This window comes from Carassius gibelio, chromosome B15, assembly GCF_023724105.1.
Source record: "Carassius gibelio isolate Cgi1373 ecotype wild population from Czech Republic chromosome B15, carGib1.2-hapl.c, whole genome shotgun sequence".
NCBI lineage: Eukaryota > Metazoa > Chordata > Actinopteri > Cypriniformes > Cyprinidae > Carassius > Carassius gibelio.
In genome coordinates this window covers 20,339,115-20,360,731 of record NC_068410.1, presented here as the reverse complement: position 1 = coordinate 20,360,731, position 21,617 = coordinate 20,339,115, and the positions used below count along the sequence as shown (strand labels likewise).

General features: G+C 38.6%; 1 protein-coding gene across 1 annotated transcript in view; it reads left to right on the top strand.

The window, feature by feature from the left end:
• The window catches only part of gab2 (GRB2-associated binding protein 2), a 90,721-nt gene that overhangs the window by 36,275 nt on the left and 32,829 nt on the right, over positions 1 to 21,617 (top strand). Inside the window, exon 2 of the mRNA XM_052576639.1 lies at positions 5,175 to 5,478. Coding sequence (XP_052432599.1) covers positions 5,175 to 5,478 — 304 coding nt within the window. The remainder of the gene's footprint in view (positions 1 to 5,174; positions 5,479 to 21,617) is intronic.

Sequence of the window (21,617 nt, the reverse complement as noted above, 5' to 3'; positions counted from 1 at the left end):
TGAGTTTTTTCCTGAAGTCCATCACAACCCCTCTGTCTTACTCACAATGAGGGACAGGTTTTTCGTGCCACACCATTCAGCCAGCTGTGCCACTTCCTCTCTGTAGTGCGTTACATTGCTGTTGCTCATGACACCTACCACAGTTGTATCCTTCGTGAACATTATGATGTGGATGGAGCTGAAGAACGGTGGGCTGAGCACACAGCATTGGGGAGCACCTGTGCTCAGTGTGGTAGTGCTCAAGGTGTTGTGGCCAACACGGACTGACTGAGGATTTCCAGTTAGAAAGTCCAGGATTCAATTACAGAGGGAGGTATTTAAGCCCATCAAGTTTAGTTTATTAATGAGCTGTTGTGAGATTATTGTTTTGAATACTGAGCTGAAGTCGATGAACAGCATCCTAACATAGGATTCTTTATTCTCTAGGAGGGTAAGAGCCAGGTGGAGGGTGGAGGAAATTATAGCGTCTTTAGAGTGGTTTGGACGATATGCAAACTTGAGCAGATTGAGTGTGTTGTGGAGGCTGGTTTTGATGTTGTGCATGACTAACCTCTCAAAGCACTTCATTGTGATTGGAGTCAGTGCTATGGGACGGAAGTCGTTTAGACTGGACACAGGTAATTTCTTTGGTACCAGTATAATTGTTGTGGATTTGAGACGAATTGTGATGAGTTTTTAAACCGGTTTGGCGAGTTTCAGAAGTGGTCTGTATGCTGGAATTAGCATAACAGAGATGTGATCCAAAACCAGAGGTGGGAGTGGGGTACAGCCTAGCATGCATTCTTTTCTGTTGTGTAGACAAAGTCCAGTGTGTTTTTTCTCATTGTTGTAGAACTTGGCGAAATGGTCTTTAAGTTTGTGTGGATGAAGTCACTTACTATTATGAAAAAGCCGTCATGGTTATTTGTTTGTTGTTCACTGATGGCGCTGTACCACTCGCGGAGCACGTCCTTGGGGTTTGCACATGGGGGGATGTAGACTGTGACAATAACATTGGTTGTGAACTTCCGCGGCAGATGGAACTGTCGACAATTTACAAACATAAACTCCACCAGCAATGAGCAATGTTTTGTCACTAGCACAGCATTGTTATACCACTCATTGTTGACCTATACACACAAGCCACCCCCGCGAGCCTTACCAGACATTGCTGTATCTCTGTCCATTCGGTAGTAGGCAAGTCCATGCATATGAATAGCGGAGGATATTTTCGTTTAGCCATGTTTCAGTGAAAACAAACACACAACAATCCCTTGTCTTATGCTGTGTAGACTGACTGAGTTGAATTAAGTTTACTTTACAAAGAGCGACCGTTTGAGAGCATGAGTGATGGAATCGCTGGTCTAGTGGGGTTAGCCCTCAGCCTAGCTTGTGTGCCTCCATGCTTCTGCCCCCTCTCACACCAGCAGTGTCACCGTTTTGTGCAGGTAGCATCAGTAGGCCAAGCCATGTTCTCTGGGTTCAACTTTAATAGCAGACAAAGGCCTTGTAGCTTCTCAGAAGTCACCGGTGAAAGCTGATGTTTGTGTACACTGCCGATTTCCAGAAGTCTCTGTTGATCATAGATGTGTTTGCGAGTGTTTATCTAAGATGAAACTGAATGAAAACGAGTAATTGAGAATAACAGACATAAAAACACAGTTTTCGGGACCCTGAGTAGCCACTTCGTCCGACCACACCGCCAACATCATCCTTTATGATGGATGTTTGTGTGATATTTGATGTATATATGATGATGTATGATGTTTATGTGTTAGCTCTTTAGCAAATCATTTACTGATGACATTGGTTGGGGACCTCCTAGGTATAGCCTTCTGAGGGAGGTTATATTCCAGCCATTGATATGGCAGGGACGGGCTTACTTGAATACAGCTATCTGAGGCTAGCTGTGATCTACTGCAGTTGCGGTGAGCCATCTCTGGAGTGGTCCCCTTTTGTAGCCAAGGTATCTGAGGATAGCTATGTGCTTGCTCAGTGATTGCCCCCCTGCTTAGGGCTCAAATAGACAGTGCTGTCTCACCTCTTTGGATTGTAAGTGGACAGCCCATTCTTTCTGGTCTGGGTAGTTTCAGGCCCCGTCCACACGGAGACGCATTTCTTTGAATACGCACAATTTTTTTTATCGGATAGGCGTTTCGTCCACACGGATCAGGCATTTTCATCAGGTGAAACCGCTATTTTTTGAAACCAGGTCCCAGAGTGGATAAATTTGAAAACGCCGTCTTTGCGTTTTCGTCTGGACGGCTAATCCGTATATTTTCTGAAACGATGACGTCATCAGCACACGTCTCCCCCTAGTCAGACACCTCTACGTCACGTAACAGCAACAAAAACATGAACAAACACTGAACGATTGTCTTTTTATTAACTAACATTAACACTGACTAATAAATGTATTGTTCCATGTTCGTTTGTGTACCACGCACAAGGTTTATGAGCATAGTCCAAGTCTTCTTCTCTGTTTTTAGTGTGTCTCTGTGGCAGAATTACAGCGCCACATACTGGTCTGGCATGTATTCTACATCATTATGCGGTTTCGTGTGGACGCGGATATTTCTTGAGACGAGGAAAGAATATCGATTGGGGTAAGCTCCGTCTCCGTGTGGACGGGGCCTCAGTCTTTCCCCCTTCTGGTAGCCCTTCCTAGTTACAAAGCTATCTGAGGATATCTTTGTGCTAGCTCTTTAAGTAGTGGTCTCCTTGAGCCTTTGCCTAGACAGCGCTATCTCCCCTGCTAGGGTTGTAAATAGATAGCCCACTCTCTGTGGTCTGGGCAGCTCTGCAGGAAGGCTATTTAGATTGTTATTCTGGTCTACAAATCTTCATAAGACCTCTGGGATATCTGACGATAGATGTGTTCTATCTCAGCAGCTATTCTCATCACCTGAGATTTAAGTGGTGATCTCTTGAGCTCCTCTAAAGGCTTTCTAGTTTAGCCTCTACAGTGGTCTTGTGTATTATTGCTCACATAGTGTAGCTATCTGAGGATAGCTGTAGTCTTAACTTGGTTATGGTGTTCTCCTTGATTGAATTAGCTCTCTTCATTTCTGCCAGGTTATTTGAGAAGCCTTTGATATCAGTGTCCTGGCCCCTTTCTGAGGAAAGGTTTGGCATATGTGGTTGCATTCTTGGTGCTCTCCCACCAGGTGAACAGGCATGCGCCTCGACATGGCATGGTTGGACTTCTTTCCCCAATGTGGTCCCTAGGGAATGCAGCATGGAGTTCACTAGAAGTGGAATATCTCGGGTGATGCATGTAGCCATGGTTCCCTGAGAGGGAATGAGGCACTGTGCCAACTCGCCATGCCTTCAGCCTGCTTGTTTACATCTCCTTCAGACAACTAAGTTGGTGACGTGTTCAGCAGGTGCCCTTTTATACTTGCGGGCACCGCACCTATGACATCATTGGCCATGTGGACCAATAGGATTGCCGTTGTTTAACATTTGCTTCACTCAGACACCGGTCATGCTGGCGACATTCCCTATTTTATATATCAAATGTGACAGAAAAGACATTTAATAATGATGCAAAAGATTTGTGGGTTTTTCTCAATAAATTTGAATGTCGTGAACTCAAATGGTGAAACTCGGGTATTGAATAAATTCAATGCACACAGACTGAAGTAGTTTAAGTCTTTTTTTTATTATGATGATGATTTGGCTCACATTTAAAAAAAAAAACCACCAATTCACTATCTCAACAAATTAGAATATGGTGACATACCAAGAAGGTAATCAACTCAAAACACCTGAAAAGGTTTCCTGAGCCTTCAAAATGGTCTCTCAGTTTGGTTCACGAGGCTACACAATCATGGGGAAGACTGCTGATCTGAAAGTTGTGCAGAAGACAATCATTGACACCTTTCACAAGGAGCCACAAACATTCATTGCCAAAGAAGCGGGCTGTTCACAGAGTGCTGTATCCAAGCATGTTGATTTGAGTGGAAGGAAAAAGTGTGGGAAAAATTCAAGAATTTGAGTGAACTTTATAAGGAATGGACTGAGGCTGGAGTCAAGGCATCAAAAGCCACCACACGCAGACGTGTCAAGGAATTTGGCTACAGTTGTCGTATAACTCTTGTTAAGCCACTCCTGAGCCATCTTACCTGGGCTAAGAAGAAGAAGAACTGGACTGTTGCCCAGTGGTCCAAAGTCCTCTTTTGAGATGAGAGCAAGTATTGTATTTAATTTGGAAAAAATGTCCTAGAGTCTGGAGGAAGGGTGGAGAAGCTCATAGCCCAAATTACTTGAAGTCCAGTGTTAAATTTCCACAGTCTGTGATGATTTGGGGTGTAATGTCATCTGCTGTTGTTGGTCCATTGAGTTTTTTGAAAACCAAAGTCACTGCACCCATTTGCCAATAAATTTTGGAGCACTTCATGCTTCCTTCTTCTGACCATCATTTGTAGATGCTGATTTCATTTTACAGCAGGATTTGGCACCTGCCCACACTGCCCAAAACACCAAAAGTTGGTTAAATGACCATGGTGTTGGTGTGCTTGTCTGGCCAGCAAACTCACCAGACCTGAACCCCATAGAGAATCTATGGGGAATTGTCAAGAGGAAATTAAGAAACAAGAAACCAAAAAATGCAGATGGGCTGAAGGCCACTTTCAAAGAAACCTGGGCTTCCACACCACCTCAGCAGTGCCACAAACTGATCACCTCCATGCCACGCCAAATTTATTAGGCATTTATTAAAGCAAAAGGAGCCCCTACCAAGTATCGAGTACATGTACAGTAAATTAACATACTATACAGAAGGCCAACAATTCACAAAAAAAATGTTTTTTTTTATTGGTTTATGAAGTATTCTAATTTGTTGAGATTATGATTTGGAGGGTTTTTGTTAAATGTGAGCCTAAATCAGACTTAAACTACTTCAGTCTGTGTGCAATTAATTTATTTAATACACAAATTTCACAATTTGAGTTGAATTACTGAAATTAACTTTTTCACAACCTTATAATTCATGGAGAAGCACCTGTATTTAACATTATTATTATTATTATTATTTTTTTTTACTTTATTTCTGTTTTTACTCTATCTATCTATCTATCTATCTATCTGTCTATCTGTCTATCTGTCTGTCTGTCTGTCTGTCTGTCTTGTTAGTTAAAACATATATCAGATTTTAATAAATCCATTCATCTTTATTATTGTTATGTCTGTAGGCTTGGAAGAAGCGCTGGTTTATCCTGCGTAGTGGGCGCATGAGTGGAGACCCGGATGTTCTTGAGTACTACAAGAGTGACCATGCCAAAAAGCCCATTCGCATCATCGACCTGCACTGCTGCGAGCAGGTGGACGCCGGCCTCACCTTCAAACGCAAAGAGTTCCAGGACAGCTTTGTGTTCGACATCAAGACGGCCGAGAGAACCTTCTACCTGGTGGCAGAAACGGAGGAAGAGATGAACCGCTGGGTCCGCTCCATCTGCCAGCTCTGTGGATTCAACCAGTCAGAGGACAACCATCACGGTAGGAGAACCGTCTCTATGTTTGTGTTCACAATTAACTTTTTGGGACAGATTCTGTTGAATTTAGCTTCAGCTATAGACAATGTTAATGCAGTAACCAAATTCAGTATATTTACTGTATGTCATTATCCATGGTTTTACAGTAACCGTGCTCTCATTTGGAGTAGTGTGCTATTTTTTTCTCTGAGCTGATGATAAGACAGATAGAAAATAATCACAAGGAACCTGATGCCATATCTTATTGCTTTCCTTTTTCCCCCCTCTTTCATTTGAGAAAGTTGCGCTGGACCAGCCTTGCCAAATGGATGCAGTGTCTGAAAGGTTTATTGATTTTTATTTTTTTTTGCTTTGCTTTGTTAAAGAAAGGGAGGGAACCTTGCCCATCATTACAGGCATAGTGTTTGTGTTTATTCTAGAGACAGTTAAACGCTGGTCATTTTTGACATGAAGAGGCCTTTGTCATTGTGGGATCTTGCAGCTTATATATATCTTATATTAGTTCAAGTTTTTTTCATGATGATGATGATGATATTTCTGAATGAACACTTCTTTAATTAGGTTTATAAAGTATTTTGTATTTCTGATGAAAAGCTGAATGTGTGATTCAATACTTTGTTCACAAATCTGGATGTTTCAGCATGAAAAATGCATACTGAAATTTACAGTGAAACCTTTGCTCTTTTCAAAGTATCTGGCTTGATATTGATATATTTACTGGGAGTGTGAAAATTGGGGCTAAAAGCAAAGCAACATGCTGAAAATGAGCTGAACAGTTGATGTTTGTGATGCTATTCATGAACAACATTATTGAAGTTTATTGGTATAAAGGTATGGCAATTTTAATGTACACAGTCATCACTCAGATTATCTATCATCTTTATTATCTAGAGCAGTACCAGACTGTTCTCTCTGTATTGTGTCTTTTATAAAATTAATTTCACACAGATTTGTGTTATCTATTGTATTATTGATGGTTGATACATGGTCTTTAGTGGGTATACATTAACTGCAGCAAGCGTCCTAGATGTCATTGTATTACTTTCTCCATGTTCTCTTGCGAAAAGATCAGTTTCCACCCACTGAGGTGTGTACATTTTCACTCGATGAGCAATAGAAATTGACGGTCTTGGTAATGAGAAAGTCATGCACAGTTTTTGGCAGTCGCCAACCAAAGCATGAGATCCTCATCTGACCTTTTTCAACAGGCCAGCCAGTAGTGCTTGACTTCTGGATCACACAACTCATACAAATACACCCTCAGCCTGCCTACTCATCTTCTGTCAAACGGGTGTATTTTCCAGTTTTCCTGCCGAGGAGATTTTATTTTCAATTTGTTTTATTTTATTTTTATTATTATTATTATTTTATTTCTTTTTATGATGAGAACAAAACTTGAACTAAATGTGCTAAAGATAATTTTTTTTTCATTTATTATTATTTTATTTTAAATAAACTGAATTCTAAACACAGAGAGAATAAATAAAAAATAGTAGCTATTGTTTCTGTTTTATAATCTTATTAATACAATTATCTAATAAAATGAATACTATTAGAATACTTTAATAACAAATAATTAATTAATACATTTTCTAAAAATCTATTTATTTTGCTTTTTTACTGCACTGAAAACTATATAAATAAAGATGACTATTTTTTTTTTTTTTTTTTTAAACTGAGTAAAAAAAAAATATGGAGAAAAAATACAAAAGTTGCTTTTTTTGTCCATTTTTATAATTTTAGTAATTAGGGCTGCATGATAAATGGCATGCGATATTTAATGTGCATCTTGTCAGTAAGGCCGGTTCTGTAATCAGTGGCAAATCTTTACACGTGTGATTTCACATGGAGCAGCATTAACTACACAGAGCCGTTGTTCACTGACAAGCTGCGCCAAACCACGATAATATTTTGTGCATGTTTTGTGCAGTCAGTGAACAACGGCTCTGTATTTTTCTCCATGTGAAATCATGCATGTGTAGAGATTTACCGCTGATGACTTCACTGAAAAGATGCGCATTAAATAGGCCTATCGCATGCGATTTATCTTACAGCCCTATTAGTAATGAAATTATATAATTAAATGAATACTAGTAAAATGAAAATACTATAAAATGTAATTACAAATTTTACTGGATTGTGTCGATTTGTTTAGAGATATGTCTGCATTAACACATTGCTATATCATATATATATATATATATATATATATATATATATATATATAGATCATATTATCATATATACAAAGGCCACAAATATCACCAATGTTTTAAAATGAACCTTGTCATAAAATAACCACCAAATCCTACATTTTTGCAAATACCCACATTTTTGCTCATAGATCCAGATGTAAAGACCCCAACAACCCCATTACCTTCTGTGTTCGCACACACGCACACACACACACACACACACACACACACACTCACACATAAACACTCTGTGTCCAGTGATGTGCTCCCATCCATTTAACTCCACTGGCAAAACAGTAATGGCTGATTTGAAACAGAACCATTTTTTATGAGATGCAACCAGAGAATAAAACACACACCATAACTGCAATGTAGATCAGAGCGGCTCTCCTCCCCTCCCCAGATAAACACTGCACTCGACCTCTCTTTTCCCCAAGCAAGTATCAAGTTGTCAGCTGCGCTGTGAGCATGAAAAATGGAAGAGACCAGTTTGCCTCAGAGGAAGTTAGCATTGATAGTCATTCGGCAGTGCATCGAGTCTGTTTGCTGGAGCTTTGGGGACATGAATTGCACATGCGATGGTTCAAGGGAATCAAAGTGTGTCAGGTGCAAATAGACGGAGACTGATTGTATAATTCTGTGTGGTTGAGTGCTGATATGTGTATTAAACGTAGCTAATTTTATGTCACATGACTGAAATGTCACTCAACAGTCATGACAGATGAAATACAATGGGTATCAAATGAAAATGTGTTCTTCAATAGTGAAATTATTGAGGTCAACATATCTTAATACTTTTCTCCATATACATTTAAAAAAAATAAATGTATACTTTTATTAGGCAAAGCATTAAATTGATCAAAAGTGATAGTAGACACATTAATAATATTACAAAAGACTATTTTGAATATATTCTGTTCTTTAAACTTTTTATTGATCATTGTTTAACGTTGATAATAATAATAATAATAAATGTTTCTATGTTTCAGTATATTATAACGATTTCTGAAGAATCATGTGACAAAACTGGTGTAATGATGCTGAAAATTATCACTGTGAATTATCACAGGGAAAAAATTCTTAATTACTAAAAATAATACATTATCATTTTAAAGTATATTGAAATAGAAAACAAAATGTAGTAATATTGTAAAATATTACTGTTTTTACTGTATTTTAGATGATCGTGATTAATCGCAACCAAAATAAAAGTTTTTGTTTACATAATATATGTTTGTGTACTGTGTATATTTTTTATGTGTGTATATATAAATACACACACATGCATGTATATATTTGTGAAAAATGTTATGTTTATTTAAAATATTTATATATAACATCAGTTATATTCATATAAATATACATGGAGATATATGGAAATATTTTCAAAATGTATAGTGGGTGTGTATGTGTGTGTGTATAGGCCTACAAAATAAATATGCACAGTGTACACACATATACTATGTAAACAAAAACTTTTATTTTGGATGCGATTAATCGCAATTAATTGGTTGGCAGCACAATTTTTTGGTCAAATGCATGCAGATTTGGTGAGATAAGTTTAAAAAATATAAATCACTTTTTTTTAACAAAATGAAACTAGCCAAAGCAAATGGAAATACAGTAGATTGATTTACATTAGTCCATTGTCTGGTTCACACAATCCACTGATTCGTTTTGCATATAGGATAGAGTATAAAACGTAGTTAGACACTGCATGCAAAGAATGTACACATAGAAGCTCATTTGTTTAGCTGATTTCCTCACTTCCTCTGTACACAGTTCATATAGTAAATCCATCTGCAGTACATATTCACACTGTGAAAGTCACATTTTTTCAGTGTCCTCACCCCTCTGTGTCCGTGCTAATCCAGCAGATTGATTGGTGTCAGTGAAGTGTCTGGCCACTGGAGAACAGACGTCTGCTCTCCTCATGTCACTCCAATGCTGTCTGATACAGACTTCTAGCTGTATGTTGGTGTTCCATACACAGATTGCTGCACTAATGACATATTTTTGTAAGCCTAAACCCAGAAACGAGCAAACTATTCTACTTTAATTTCTTGAAAAATGTTTTAAAATAAAGAATGAAAGAGTTATCAGAAGCTTAATGGTGATAACATTGAAGTCATTCATCTTTTGTTTACACTCTACATTTAGCTTTTTTACGTTTATCTGACGATTATGTTTAGGTTTTTCAATTCATAAAAGTTGTGTCCATTTGTGAAGATTATCGTTATGATCAAAACGTGTAAGAATCAAGATTTTGATGGTCACAGAGCTTATTTAAGCAAAAAGCAAAATGAAAAATCAGTTTGGTTCTGTGTTGAGGGAACAAATGCTAAATTGGCCTACAAAAATGTGTTATCACTGTAGCACTCTATTGGAGGCCACAAAGACATGAATAAATAACATTCACTAATGAGCAGGTAATGGACTCATTGATGTCCTACATCCCAGCGTTACTCTGAAATGAATCCAACTTGAAGGCATTTTTGACTTTTACATGGGAAAAAATCATTTGAGGGGTCCAGCGCGCTGTTGTTTCTCTTTGATAAAGTGTCCCAGCTGATTTCTGAGGCTGTGGACTTTGTAGTAGCTAAACAGGAGATCTTTGAACATGTTCTTACCAATATCTTCCACGCTGAGAGTACACCAATGTTTGTTGAACTATGAATAGTGTATGTGGTGCAACAGACATTGGAGGATTTTTTAGCTCTTCTTAAGACTGGCTTCATTGATTCGACCTTTGATTCTACTAGTGAAGCAAAAATCAATTCAAGTTTATTTGTATATCACTTTTTACGATACAAATAGTTGCAAAGAAACTTTACAGAAAATTAAGTTTCTACAATATTAAGCAGTAGCTTATCAGTTTGTGACCGTCAGTTTATGTTTTTGGGGCAGAAATGTATGGAAAAATCAATTAAAGACCTAATCAATTAGACGATGAACACTATTAAAAGCAATTATTATATGATCAAATATACATCACAAATATGCTATATAAACATATATACAGTATGTGTGTCACAGATATACATCACCAGTGGTTTGTAACTTGCATAATTGTTTTATACATGGCCTAATTGCTTGAGAGGTGCTTCCCCCACCAATTTAGAAGCATAGTTTGCTAATTTGTGAATAAAGTCCAAGATAAACGGTATGACACACAGTAGGTATTTTAGAAAAAAAAGTTGAAAATATAGAGGATAATTAGGGAGAATCAATAATTATTAATAATTTACTGCTATTGTGTGAATGAAATGTAACCAAAAATATAATCTGATTATGAGCATTTTAAAATGAAATATACTTAATAAGTACTTAATTTTTGGAATCTGATAATGGAATCAGTTACTTTCCAGCACTGAGCCCAGATGTATATCACTTCATCCGTTCATAGGAACATATTTTATAAAAAATAATCCATCCCTGTGAGTCCATACTGTATATAATGGAAGTGTAAAGACATTGATTGCGCAATGCATACGATCCCAGTGGATGAGTCACTTTCTTAGTAAGAAAACCAGTAAATGTAAGAAAACGTCTCAGGTTACGAATGTAACCATGGTTCCCTGAGTAGGGAACGAGACACTACGTCCTCTAGGGGGCGCTATGGGGAATAGCTCGTCATGACCCGTGTCTGAAGCATACATTGAAAAAACACCAACTTGTTGGCCGGCAATAGCATCTTACGTCACTACCGGCGTGACTATAAACAGGCACCGGGAAAACACGTCGATCACTTCTTCATCTGAAGCTTGCGTCCGAAGCATGGCTAGAGGACGCAGTGTCTTGTTCCCTACTCAGGGAACCATGGTTACTTTTGAAACCTGAGACGTTCCCTTTCAAGGGAACTTCGAACTGCGTCCTCTAGGGGGCTCTATGGGGAGCGGTATACCCACACCGCCATCCTGAGGGGAGTGCAGGCCAGAATCATGGCGAGCACTAAGTACCAACTCTAACATTTCCACGGGGGTTGCCCCTGGGACATTTAGATGGCTATCTGTGACAGTACCCCTTACGGCCAAAGGCCTAAGCAACATACCCAACTTAATTGTTAGGGCCTCTGCCCGGGGTAGAGCTTAAGGCTTGGAATCAGGAAAGATTCCTTTAAAGGGATACGGCTAAGAACCTAGCATTTTATACCAAGTCTTGTCTGTCACACAGGGGCTACCGCTAGCTTACGCATAAGCTTGCTGAAAGAGCTGTCAATTAGCAACACCCTGTTTAGATCGGTATCCGAGGAGACATATGTGGAGTACATAGGTGGAGATACCCAAGATGAACGGGGCTTTTACCAACTCAAGAAAGGGCACGAAGCAACAGTGCGAAGCCCTCACCATATATGATTTTTGAAATAACGCAGAATACTAGCGTGCAAACTTACCACAGTGTGGATTTCAGAAAGTGTGCAAAAACTTCACGTGCATACTTACCATAACATGGATTTTCAAATACTGTTCTAAGGAGGGGCTCTCGTGGCACTCTGATAGAGCAGCTCATAGAAGGAATGGTGCATCTCAGATCAGTATGTTTGAGAATCATCAACTTGATCTATGGAAAAAATACTGGAGAGCTCTTGGGAATAAACAGATAACTCGGTCTCATATGAGAGGAGAACTCCGAGATCAGAGTAGCGCGCTCATAGGCGCTCCCCTTTTTGGAAAACCCTTACCGTACTGGATGTCAGAAAGTGCGCAGAGACTTGCGTGCACACTTACCACTTACGTGGATTTTAGAAAGTGTGCAAAGGTTTGAGAAAGTACACAAAGCTTAGCGTGTGTACCTAAAGGTTCCCAAGCATCGCAGAGGCACTGAATCGAACGGGAGAGGCAAGCTCAAATTGTACAAACTTTGGGCGAGGGGAGCATCACCTGAGGCAGCATATACAAGAAGACTTCTGTAACTGCCACCTCCACTTCGCGCTAGATGCGACAGCACCACTAAGTGACCAGGAGACCCCTCAGGGTGACCAGGCCGGACATCCATGAAATTCCCTGCAGTGCTGTGCCAGGCCTGATGATCAAGAAGGCTCCCCAGAAACCTGTGATCTCAGCTGCCTAATACCGGAACATGATGCCGGATGACTGGTGCTGGTGAGTGTTTAGTAAACACTGTAACTGAGCACTGCAAAGGAAACCGAGAGGGTTACATACTCACCTACCCTCCTGCTCTGGAGCCCCTCTCAAGCGGTGCCTCCTTTTAGTCCGGACCATCAGTAAGGTGGTTGCTATGAACACAGAACCAACTAAAACATCATAGGTCCAGCATAGGAGACTGTTATGCGAGAGGTTTCCACCTAACCTCAATCAGGTGGAGAGCAGGTGGTTACAGGGGAATTAGGAAGGAAAAGATAAAAACACAAGTTAAAAATCCCTAAAGGTAATGAGTAGATTCCTCTGTATCACTCTGATTCAGACGAGAACGCTGCCTCGTCCGAATCACATCCCTTATGTTCTGCTTACCTCCTCATGACCCAAGATTCCTCTTACCTCTGCCCACAGGTGGGGGAGGAGCGCGAGTCACTATACTAGCCTTCTGTGCCGTCTTTGATCCTCAGATCGAGACAGGCCAGGACCCCTATGTTGTTCAGGCTCGGACCTGGACCTTCGTGGAACGAAGGATCTGAAAGCAGCAGAGCACGCCTTTGTCTCCCTGAACTTCTCAATATCCGTCTCAACGAAAATACAGAAAAGTTCAGAAGGCGAAACCTGAGTATCAAGAAGAAAGCCTTTTCTTTCTTTCCGATGTCTACCAGGTTCATCCACAGACATCTCTCCACTGCCACCATGGCCGCCATAGTCCTGCCCATGGCTGAGGTGGCCTGCTTGGTAGCATGGAGAGAGGTCTGTGATGCGGTGCAGCTTGGCTACCTGATCAAGAGAAAGGCCTTCGCCTATATCCAGGTCTCTTAGCAGATCAGCTTGATATAATTGAAGCACCACCATTGTGTGTAACAATGCCATGCGAGAAGAAAATGGCCTCTTTCATTTCTTTTTGATATCTGTATGGAGATCATATAACATCATCTTCCCAAGGCTCTCTCTCGTCCGCCGCCATTACGAGAATAAAAGGGAAAAGTCCCTCTTTAAACCATTCAGACAGATCCACCTCTATTCTCATGAGCTCATTCTCCTCCATGCCTTAGCAATGGCAGGTCCTGAACCGCAGTTTCTCTTTTTTTTTCTTTTTTTTTCGGAAGAGAATAACAAGAGCTGAGCTTTTTTCATTGAAAAAATGTTCACAATGCACACAGATTGCCTCCTCAAAGACATCGCTTGCATGCTCTTTACCCAAACAAATGACGCAAAGATCGCGTGTGTCATCGGGTGTCAAATAACGCCAACACGGATGCACACATTGTCTAACTGCTCGCTAGTAGTTGCCATGATATACAGAGAAAGATCGCTCTTCCCAGTTCTTCAGGTGCACGCTTCAAACAGAACAGTCAGTGAAGACGAAGAAGAGAGTGACATGTTCTCCCGGTGCCTGTTTATAGTCACGCCGGTAGTGACGTCAGAGGCTGTAGCTGGCCAACAAGTTGGTGTTTTTTCAATGTATGCTTCAGACATGAGTCATGACGAGGTGTTTCCCATAGCGCCCCCTAGAGGGCGCAGTTCGAAGTTCCCTTGAAAAGGAACTACTAAAATTATATCTTTCTTTTTTTCAGTCCAACTGTTGTACAGTATTGTTCAAAATAATAGCAGTACAATGTGACTAACCAGAATAATCAAGTTTTTTCGTATATTTTTTTATTGCTACGTGGCAAACAAGTTACCAGTAGGTTCAGTAGATTCTCAGAAAACAAATGAGACCCAGCATTCATGATATGCACGCTCTTAAGGCTTTGCAATTGGGCAATTAGTTGAATTAGTTGAAAGGGGTGTGTTAAAAAAAATAGCAGTGTGGCATTCAATCACTGAGGTCATCAATTTTGTGAAGAAACAGGTGTGAATCAGGTGGCCCCTATTTAAGGATGAAGCCAACACTTGTTGAACATGCATTTGAAAGCTGAGGAAAATGGGTCGTTCAAGACATTGTTCAGAAGAACAGCGTACTTTGATTAAAAAGTTGACTCGAGAGGGGAAAACCTATAAAGAGGTGCAAAAAATGATAGGCTGTTCAGCTAAAATGATCTCCAATGCCTTAAAATGGAGAGCAAAACCAGAGAGACGTGGAAGAAAACGGAAGACAACCATCAAAATGGATAGAAGAATAACCAGAATGGCAAAGGCTCAGCCAATGATCACCTCCAGGATGATCAAAGACAGTCTGGAGTTACCTGCAAGTACTGTGACAGTTAGAAGACGTCTGTGTGAAGCTAATCTATTTTCAAAAATCCCCCGCAAAGTCCTTCTGTTAAAAAAAAGGCATGTGCAGAAGAGGTTACAATTTGCCAAAGAACACATCAACTGGCCTAAAGAGAAATGGAGGAACATTTTGTGGACTGATGAGAGTAAAATTGTTCTTTTTGGGTCCAAGGGCCACAGGCAGTTTGTGAGACGACCCCCAAACTCTGAATTCAAGCCACAGTACACAGTGAAGACAGTGAAGCATGGAGGTGCAAGCATCATGATATGGGCATGTTTCTCCTACTATGGTGTTGGGCCTATTTATCGCATACCAGGGATCATGGATCAGTTTGCATATGTTAAAATACTTGAAGAGGTCATGTTGCCCTATGCTGAAGAGGACATGCCCTTGAAATGGTTGTTTCAACAAGACAATGACCCAAAACACACTAGTAAACGGGCAAAGTCTTGGTTCCAAACCAACAAAATTAATGTTATGGAGTGGCCAGCCCAATCTCCAGACCTTAATCCAATTGAGAACTTGTGGGGTGATATCAAAAAAGCTGTTTCTGAAGCAAAACCAAGAAATGTGAATGAATTGTGGAATGTTGTTAAAGAATCATGGAGTGGAATAACAGCTGAGAGGTGCCACAAGTTGGTTGACTCCATGCCACACAAATGTCAAGCAGTTTTAAAAAACTGTGGTCATACAACTAAATATTAGTTTAGTGATTCACAGGATTGCTAAATCCCAGAAAAAAATGTTTGTACAAAATAGTTTTGAGTTTGTACAGTCAAAGGTAGACACTGCTATTTTTTTGAACACACCCCTTTCAACTAATTGCCCAATTGCACAGCCTCAAGAGCGTGCATATCATGAATGCTGGGTCTTGTTTGTTTTCTGACAATCTACTGAACCTACTGGTAACTTGTTTGCCACGTAGCAATAAAAAATATACTAAAAACCTTGATTATTCTGGTTAGTCACATTGTACTGCTATTATTTTGAACAATACTGTATGTGTGTTCACGAGAGGGATGGGTTTACATGTAAATGAATGCATTTTGAAGCTTGTGCAAGAAATGTGCATCCACTTCTTTACAATACTTTTAAATTTGCAAGATTTGCAATTACGTGCTTCACACTAAAGTCAAACTTGTTTATCTCGTGAAAATGCTTACCAAAAAAAAGATTATAGTTGAAAAGATGTTTACTTTTTCTTACACAAATGAAGTAAATGTTAAAATAATAAAATTATTTTTCCCTTGTCAACCACCTGGCTTTGTTCTGGTATGCAACTCCCACTTCACAATCTAATCAACTCCCAATGTATAAAATAAAGTCTAATTTTACAGTTTTACAGTCAGTTGTGAACACCATTTCATGCTTTCTTTAATGCTACATAGTTGTATTGGATTGCACAACTTTCTTTTACTTTTCCTTTGATAAATGTGTCTTTTGTTTGTTTAAAGTGCTGTTATGTCTGTCCATGTCGAGTTTTATCAGGATATACTCACAACTTGAAAATAAACAAAACCATCTGATAGTCTAGGGTGAATAAAATCTGCCTGACAGGGTGAATAAACACTCAAAATTAATTTTGCCCCTTTATATATATGTAGCTGCATCAAATTAATGAAAAAAGGGAAAGCAGCAACACTTCAAACCTTGTCCTTTGGGAAGCTTTGGGGATTCCCCTGATGAGTAGGCTAGTAAGTTATTTTGTCTGCGGATTTTCAAACAGACCTTGCTGGATGAAGTCGAGGACTGCAGTGCCATGACTCTGTGTAGCAATGATTCAGCGCTCAAGCCTGACGTGATTCTTATCTCTCTGCCTCCAGGTTTCATTTTCTCAGAAAGTGTTTACTGAAGAGCTTGAGTAATGTAGCATAAGTCATGCCCTCACTGTGCTGACATGAAGAGTAGTGTGTGCCTTTGTTCATGTGTGTCCAAACAAGCATGCCTTTTAATAGGGCTGGGCAATATGACAATTGGGGAGAATGGGGTAAGATGTGCATATATATATAAGAGAATGTTTCTGCTTTTGTGTGTATAATTTAAATTCCAGTGATTTTATATTGTATGGATATGTTTTAACCAGTCTTGACATTTTAGTGTTGTTACTGTTAAATAATTACTACTACTACTACTACTAATAATTATACAAATGAAGTTTGTATTATCTTGTATTAATCTTAAACCTAAGTGAAAATTTGAAATGTTGAAATAAGTAAATTGAAGTACTAAAATTACTAAAGCAAAAAAAAAAAAAAAAAAAATGTATTAAAGCTTTCTAGAACTGAATGTCTATTTTAAAAAAATTACAAAAGTGTTAAAAAATGAATAAATAAAAAATAATTCAAAACATCAATACATATTATAATTAGGGATGTAATGATTAACCGCGAGCCGGTTGAAAAATTGATTCAAATACGTGACGATTCAAATGAGATACCAAACAAATCGCTATTCAATTTAGGTAGGAGTTCATATGAATGCATCTCTGAGGGGAACTGACTACCTTTAGAAAAGTTTACGTGGTATTTCCTTTTCATCTTTTTGTTTGCACAAGGAGTCTGACAACAGCCATCTCATCATCATCCAGTCTGTCTGGAATGACATGTAGAAACAAAACAAACTGAGACAGACTCGATCCAGAAGAACTGTGGCAGCTTCTCCAAGACACTTCAAGAATCCTACCTGCAAAGCTACCTCAAAAACTGTGCACAAGTGCACCGAGGGAAGGATGGTCACACTAAATGTTGATTTGAGTTAATAGAAGTTAATTGATAAAAAAAAAATATATATATATATAGGACATTATTCTTGACAGCATCCTCATTTTACAGCATTTTTACACAAGTGCCTAAAACTTTTAACAGCACTATAGCTTTGCAGGAAGGTCTCTTGAAGCATCTTAGTGATGTTGCCACAGTTCTTCTGGATTTATTCTGTCTCACTTTGTTCTGTTTCCCCATGTCATTCCAGACAGACTGATGATGATCAGATCAGATCTCTATGGATCACTGACTGTTCAGACAGAAATCTCACTGGATTATTACAATTAATGGCAAAATGAATGTTTGGAAATGTAAACTGATATTTCCTGCTGACACACTACAGCAACAGATAGAAACAACTGACATAAAAACGTTTTTAGCTGTAGAAAATACTAGTGTTCTAATAATTTTGGCCACCTCTGTATCAAGAGTAAAACTAATTTTATCAAATGAAATGCTGGTGAAGTGACTCACAGTAGCTCTGGAGATGAAGTTTATGTGCTCTCTTATAAATGGCAAATGCTGAAAAGTACTGTATATATTACTTTAAATAAAAAATAAAATAAAATAAAAATTATGTTAATTACAGCCAGAAGCCAAATCAAAATTAGACATGAAAACCTGACCCAAATCTGGCCCATAGTCCAAGAGGATGCCAGGGCCAATTGGGATCAGATCGGGTAATTTAGTTCAAGTATGCTGCTATAGCAATTAGCATGTGGATTCTGGGATGCTGAGCAGCAGAGCACTGAGTGGCATCAGCAATCTGATCCTAAAGCAGCATGGCGTCTCTGTATTTCAACAAAAATCGATAAGATTGAAGGGCATTTTGTGTGTGTTTATTTGGGAGGGGCTGTTCTCATGCTGAACTGGGCTGGGTTGCCCTTGTCTAACCTTGGTGTTTGTCCCATGAGTAGCTTGCCATCCCATCCCCTTGCACCCCAGCCAAAACCTGACAGACAGATCAGAGCATCAATAACAGCCTGCTGCTGTCTCACCATCCCCCAACTGGAGCAAACACACACACACACAGACCCCCACACACACATACACACACAGAGAGACAGAGTTGTGTCCTACTAAAAGGCCCTGTAGTCTCCACCATGCATCACAAACATAAAATGCATTTCAACACACATGCACCAATAAACATACTAATGAGCAGAGAGTTATCTCTTTCAATAACTACAGGATCCTCAAAGAAACAGAAACTCTTATGTCTTCATGATTACCCCTCATAATACATATTTGATTTAGATTGAAGAAATTGACAGAATTATGAAAATATTTTACAGTAGAATGCACTTCTAATAATAGTAGTAATAATAATAATAGTGCTGTCAAATGATTAATAGTAATTAATCGCATCCAAAATAATTGTTTACGTAATATATGTGTGTGTGTACTGTGTACATTTATCATGTATAGATAAATATACACACATACATTATATATTTTGAAAATATTTACATGTATTTACATGTATATATTTATATCATATAATTAATATTATCTATAAATATATTTTAAATATAAACATAACATATAACGTATGCATGTATGTGTGTATTTATATACATAATACACACAGGACACACACATATATTATGTAAACAAAAACTTTTTACTAAATAATACCAATAAATATTTTTTAAAGAACTTTCAAACGCTTTTTAAATTTTAAACTTTTTTTCTTTATAAAAGTAAATCTCAGTTGTGATGCACTTTATTTGTCAAAAATAAAATTACATTTGAGAAGATAGGCCCCTAAAATATATATTTTTGTCTTAGACTGTAATAATAAATAATAATTATCATAGAATATTTGTTTTCGGCAGCACTTGTTTAGTTTAAAAGTAGGCTGTCTATAGATATCTCTCTCGTGTCTCTTCGTTGAGTATTCACGGAGTTACAGTTCATTTTGATGATGCATTTGTAAATGAAGATCAGCGCAGACAAAGGCTGCAGACAGCACACCTTGTTTGTTATCTTTATTTTATAAGTGCACAAAGTTTTGTTGTTGTTGTTGTTATGTCTGTATACAAAAAAATTAGACCCTTTACAGATTTGATTGATGTATTGCTCTTATCTACGGAGCCCCTCTGGTCCCACTTTGTCAAAAAAAAAATATATATATATAACTATCTTGTGGCCTCGATACTAACTCGTGGCCTCAAGATAAGTAACTCATGGCCTCAAGATAAGTAACTCGTGGCCTCAAGATAAGTAACTCGTGGCCTCAAGATAAGTAACTCGTGGCCTCAAGATAAGTAACTCGTGGCCTCAAGATACTAACTCGTGGCCTCAAGATACTAACTCGTGGCCTCAAGATAAGTAACTCGTGGCCTCAAGATAAGTAACTCGTGGCCTCAAGATACTAACTCGTGGCCTCAAGATACTAACTCGTGGCCTCAAGATAAGTAACTCATGGCCTCAAGATAAGTAACTCGTGGCCTCAAGATAAGTAACTCGTGGCCTCAAGATACTAACTCGTGGCCTCAAGATACTAACTCGTGGCCTCAAGATAAGTAACTCGTGGCCTCAAGATAAGTAACTCGTGGCCTCAAGATAAGTAACTCGTGGCCTCAAGATAAGTAACTCGTGGCCTCAAGATAAGTAACTCGTGGCCTCAAGATAAGTAACTCGTGGCCTCAAGATACTAACTCGTGGCCTCAATATAAGTAACTCGTGGCCTCAAGATAAGTAACTCGTGGCCTCAAGATACTAACTCGTGGCCTCAAGATAAGTAACTCGTGGCCTCAAGATACTAACTCGTGGCCTCAAGATAAGTAACTCGTGGCCTCAAGATAAGTAACTCGTGGCCTCAAGATAAGTAACTTGTGGCCTCAAGATAAATAACTCGTGGCCTCAAGATAAGTAACTCGTGGCCTCAAGATAAGTAACTCGTGGCCTCAAGATAAGTAACTTGTGGCCTCAAGATAAGTAACTCGTGGCCTCAAGATAAGTAACTCGTGGCCTCAAGATAGTGAAGTGTCTGACACATGGACCCTTTGTTATTAAACTGGACACTGCACTGTAGTGCAATTTAATACTTCACATTCGGTTTTAATGTTCAGTGTAATATAGTTTGCTTCAGTTCTGCTTCTATTTATTTACGAGTACTGTTCATCACAATCAATTCAATTCTGTTAATACAGTAATATAAATCTTGTAGGCTGCATATCCATCGTCCTTTATAATTCTTTAAATTCCTTTAAAACTATTCCCTCTGGTCCCACTTTTTGACAAAGTGGGACCAGAGGGGCTCCGTACTTATCTGTACGTTCAAAACTGAAAGCTAATTTAAGTTCTTTTCGGGGTTAACAGGAGAAAATGTATAAGCATTAATCGACTTCAGAGGGTTAAAGTAGACATGCTTTTTGATTACAAACATTTAATGTAACCATTAAAACGTAAATAAATAAATAAATAATGGAATCCCATTATATTCAAAAGGTTAAAAAATTGTTGGGGGAAATAATTAAACAGATTTCATGTTGCCCCACATTGGGGTCTTAAATTAGCTTGATTCATAAATAAACCAATTGATATGGCATATTAGGTATAGAAAAGTAATAAGACCCAAAACACACTTTAGAACTTTGAATGCTGTAGAGGTCTGCAAGCATAAAAATAAAAGCTAAGTTCATAACACAGTTAAAAGTACCTGGATGACCTACTACTGTTGATAATCTGAAGTATGCATCTAATGGTTTCAAAATTTCAGTTCTATTTCTATTTCAGATTTCATTCATACTATACAGAATGTATTTTGTCAATGAAAGCAAATTATTTACTTATTCAAAATAAACACCTACTCTGAGAGAATATGATTTAACAGAACTTTGTAAAATCTTCGTCGAGACTTG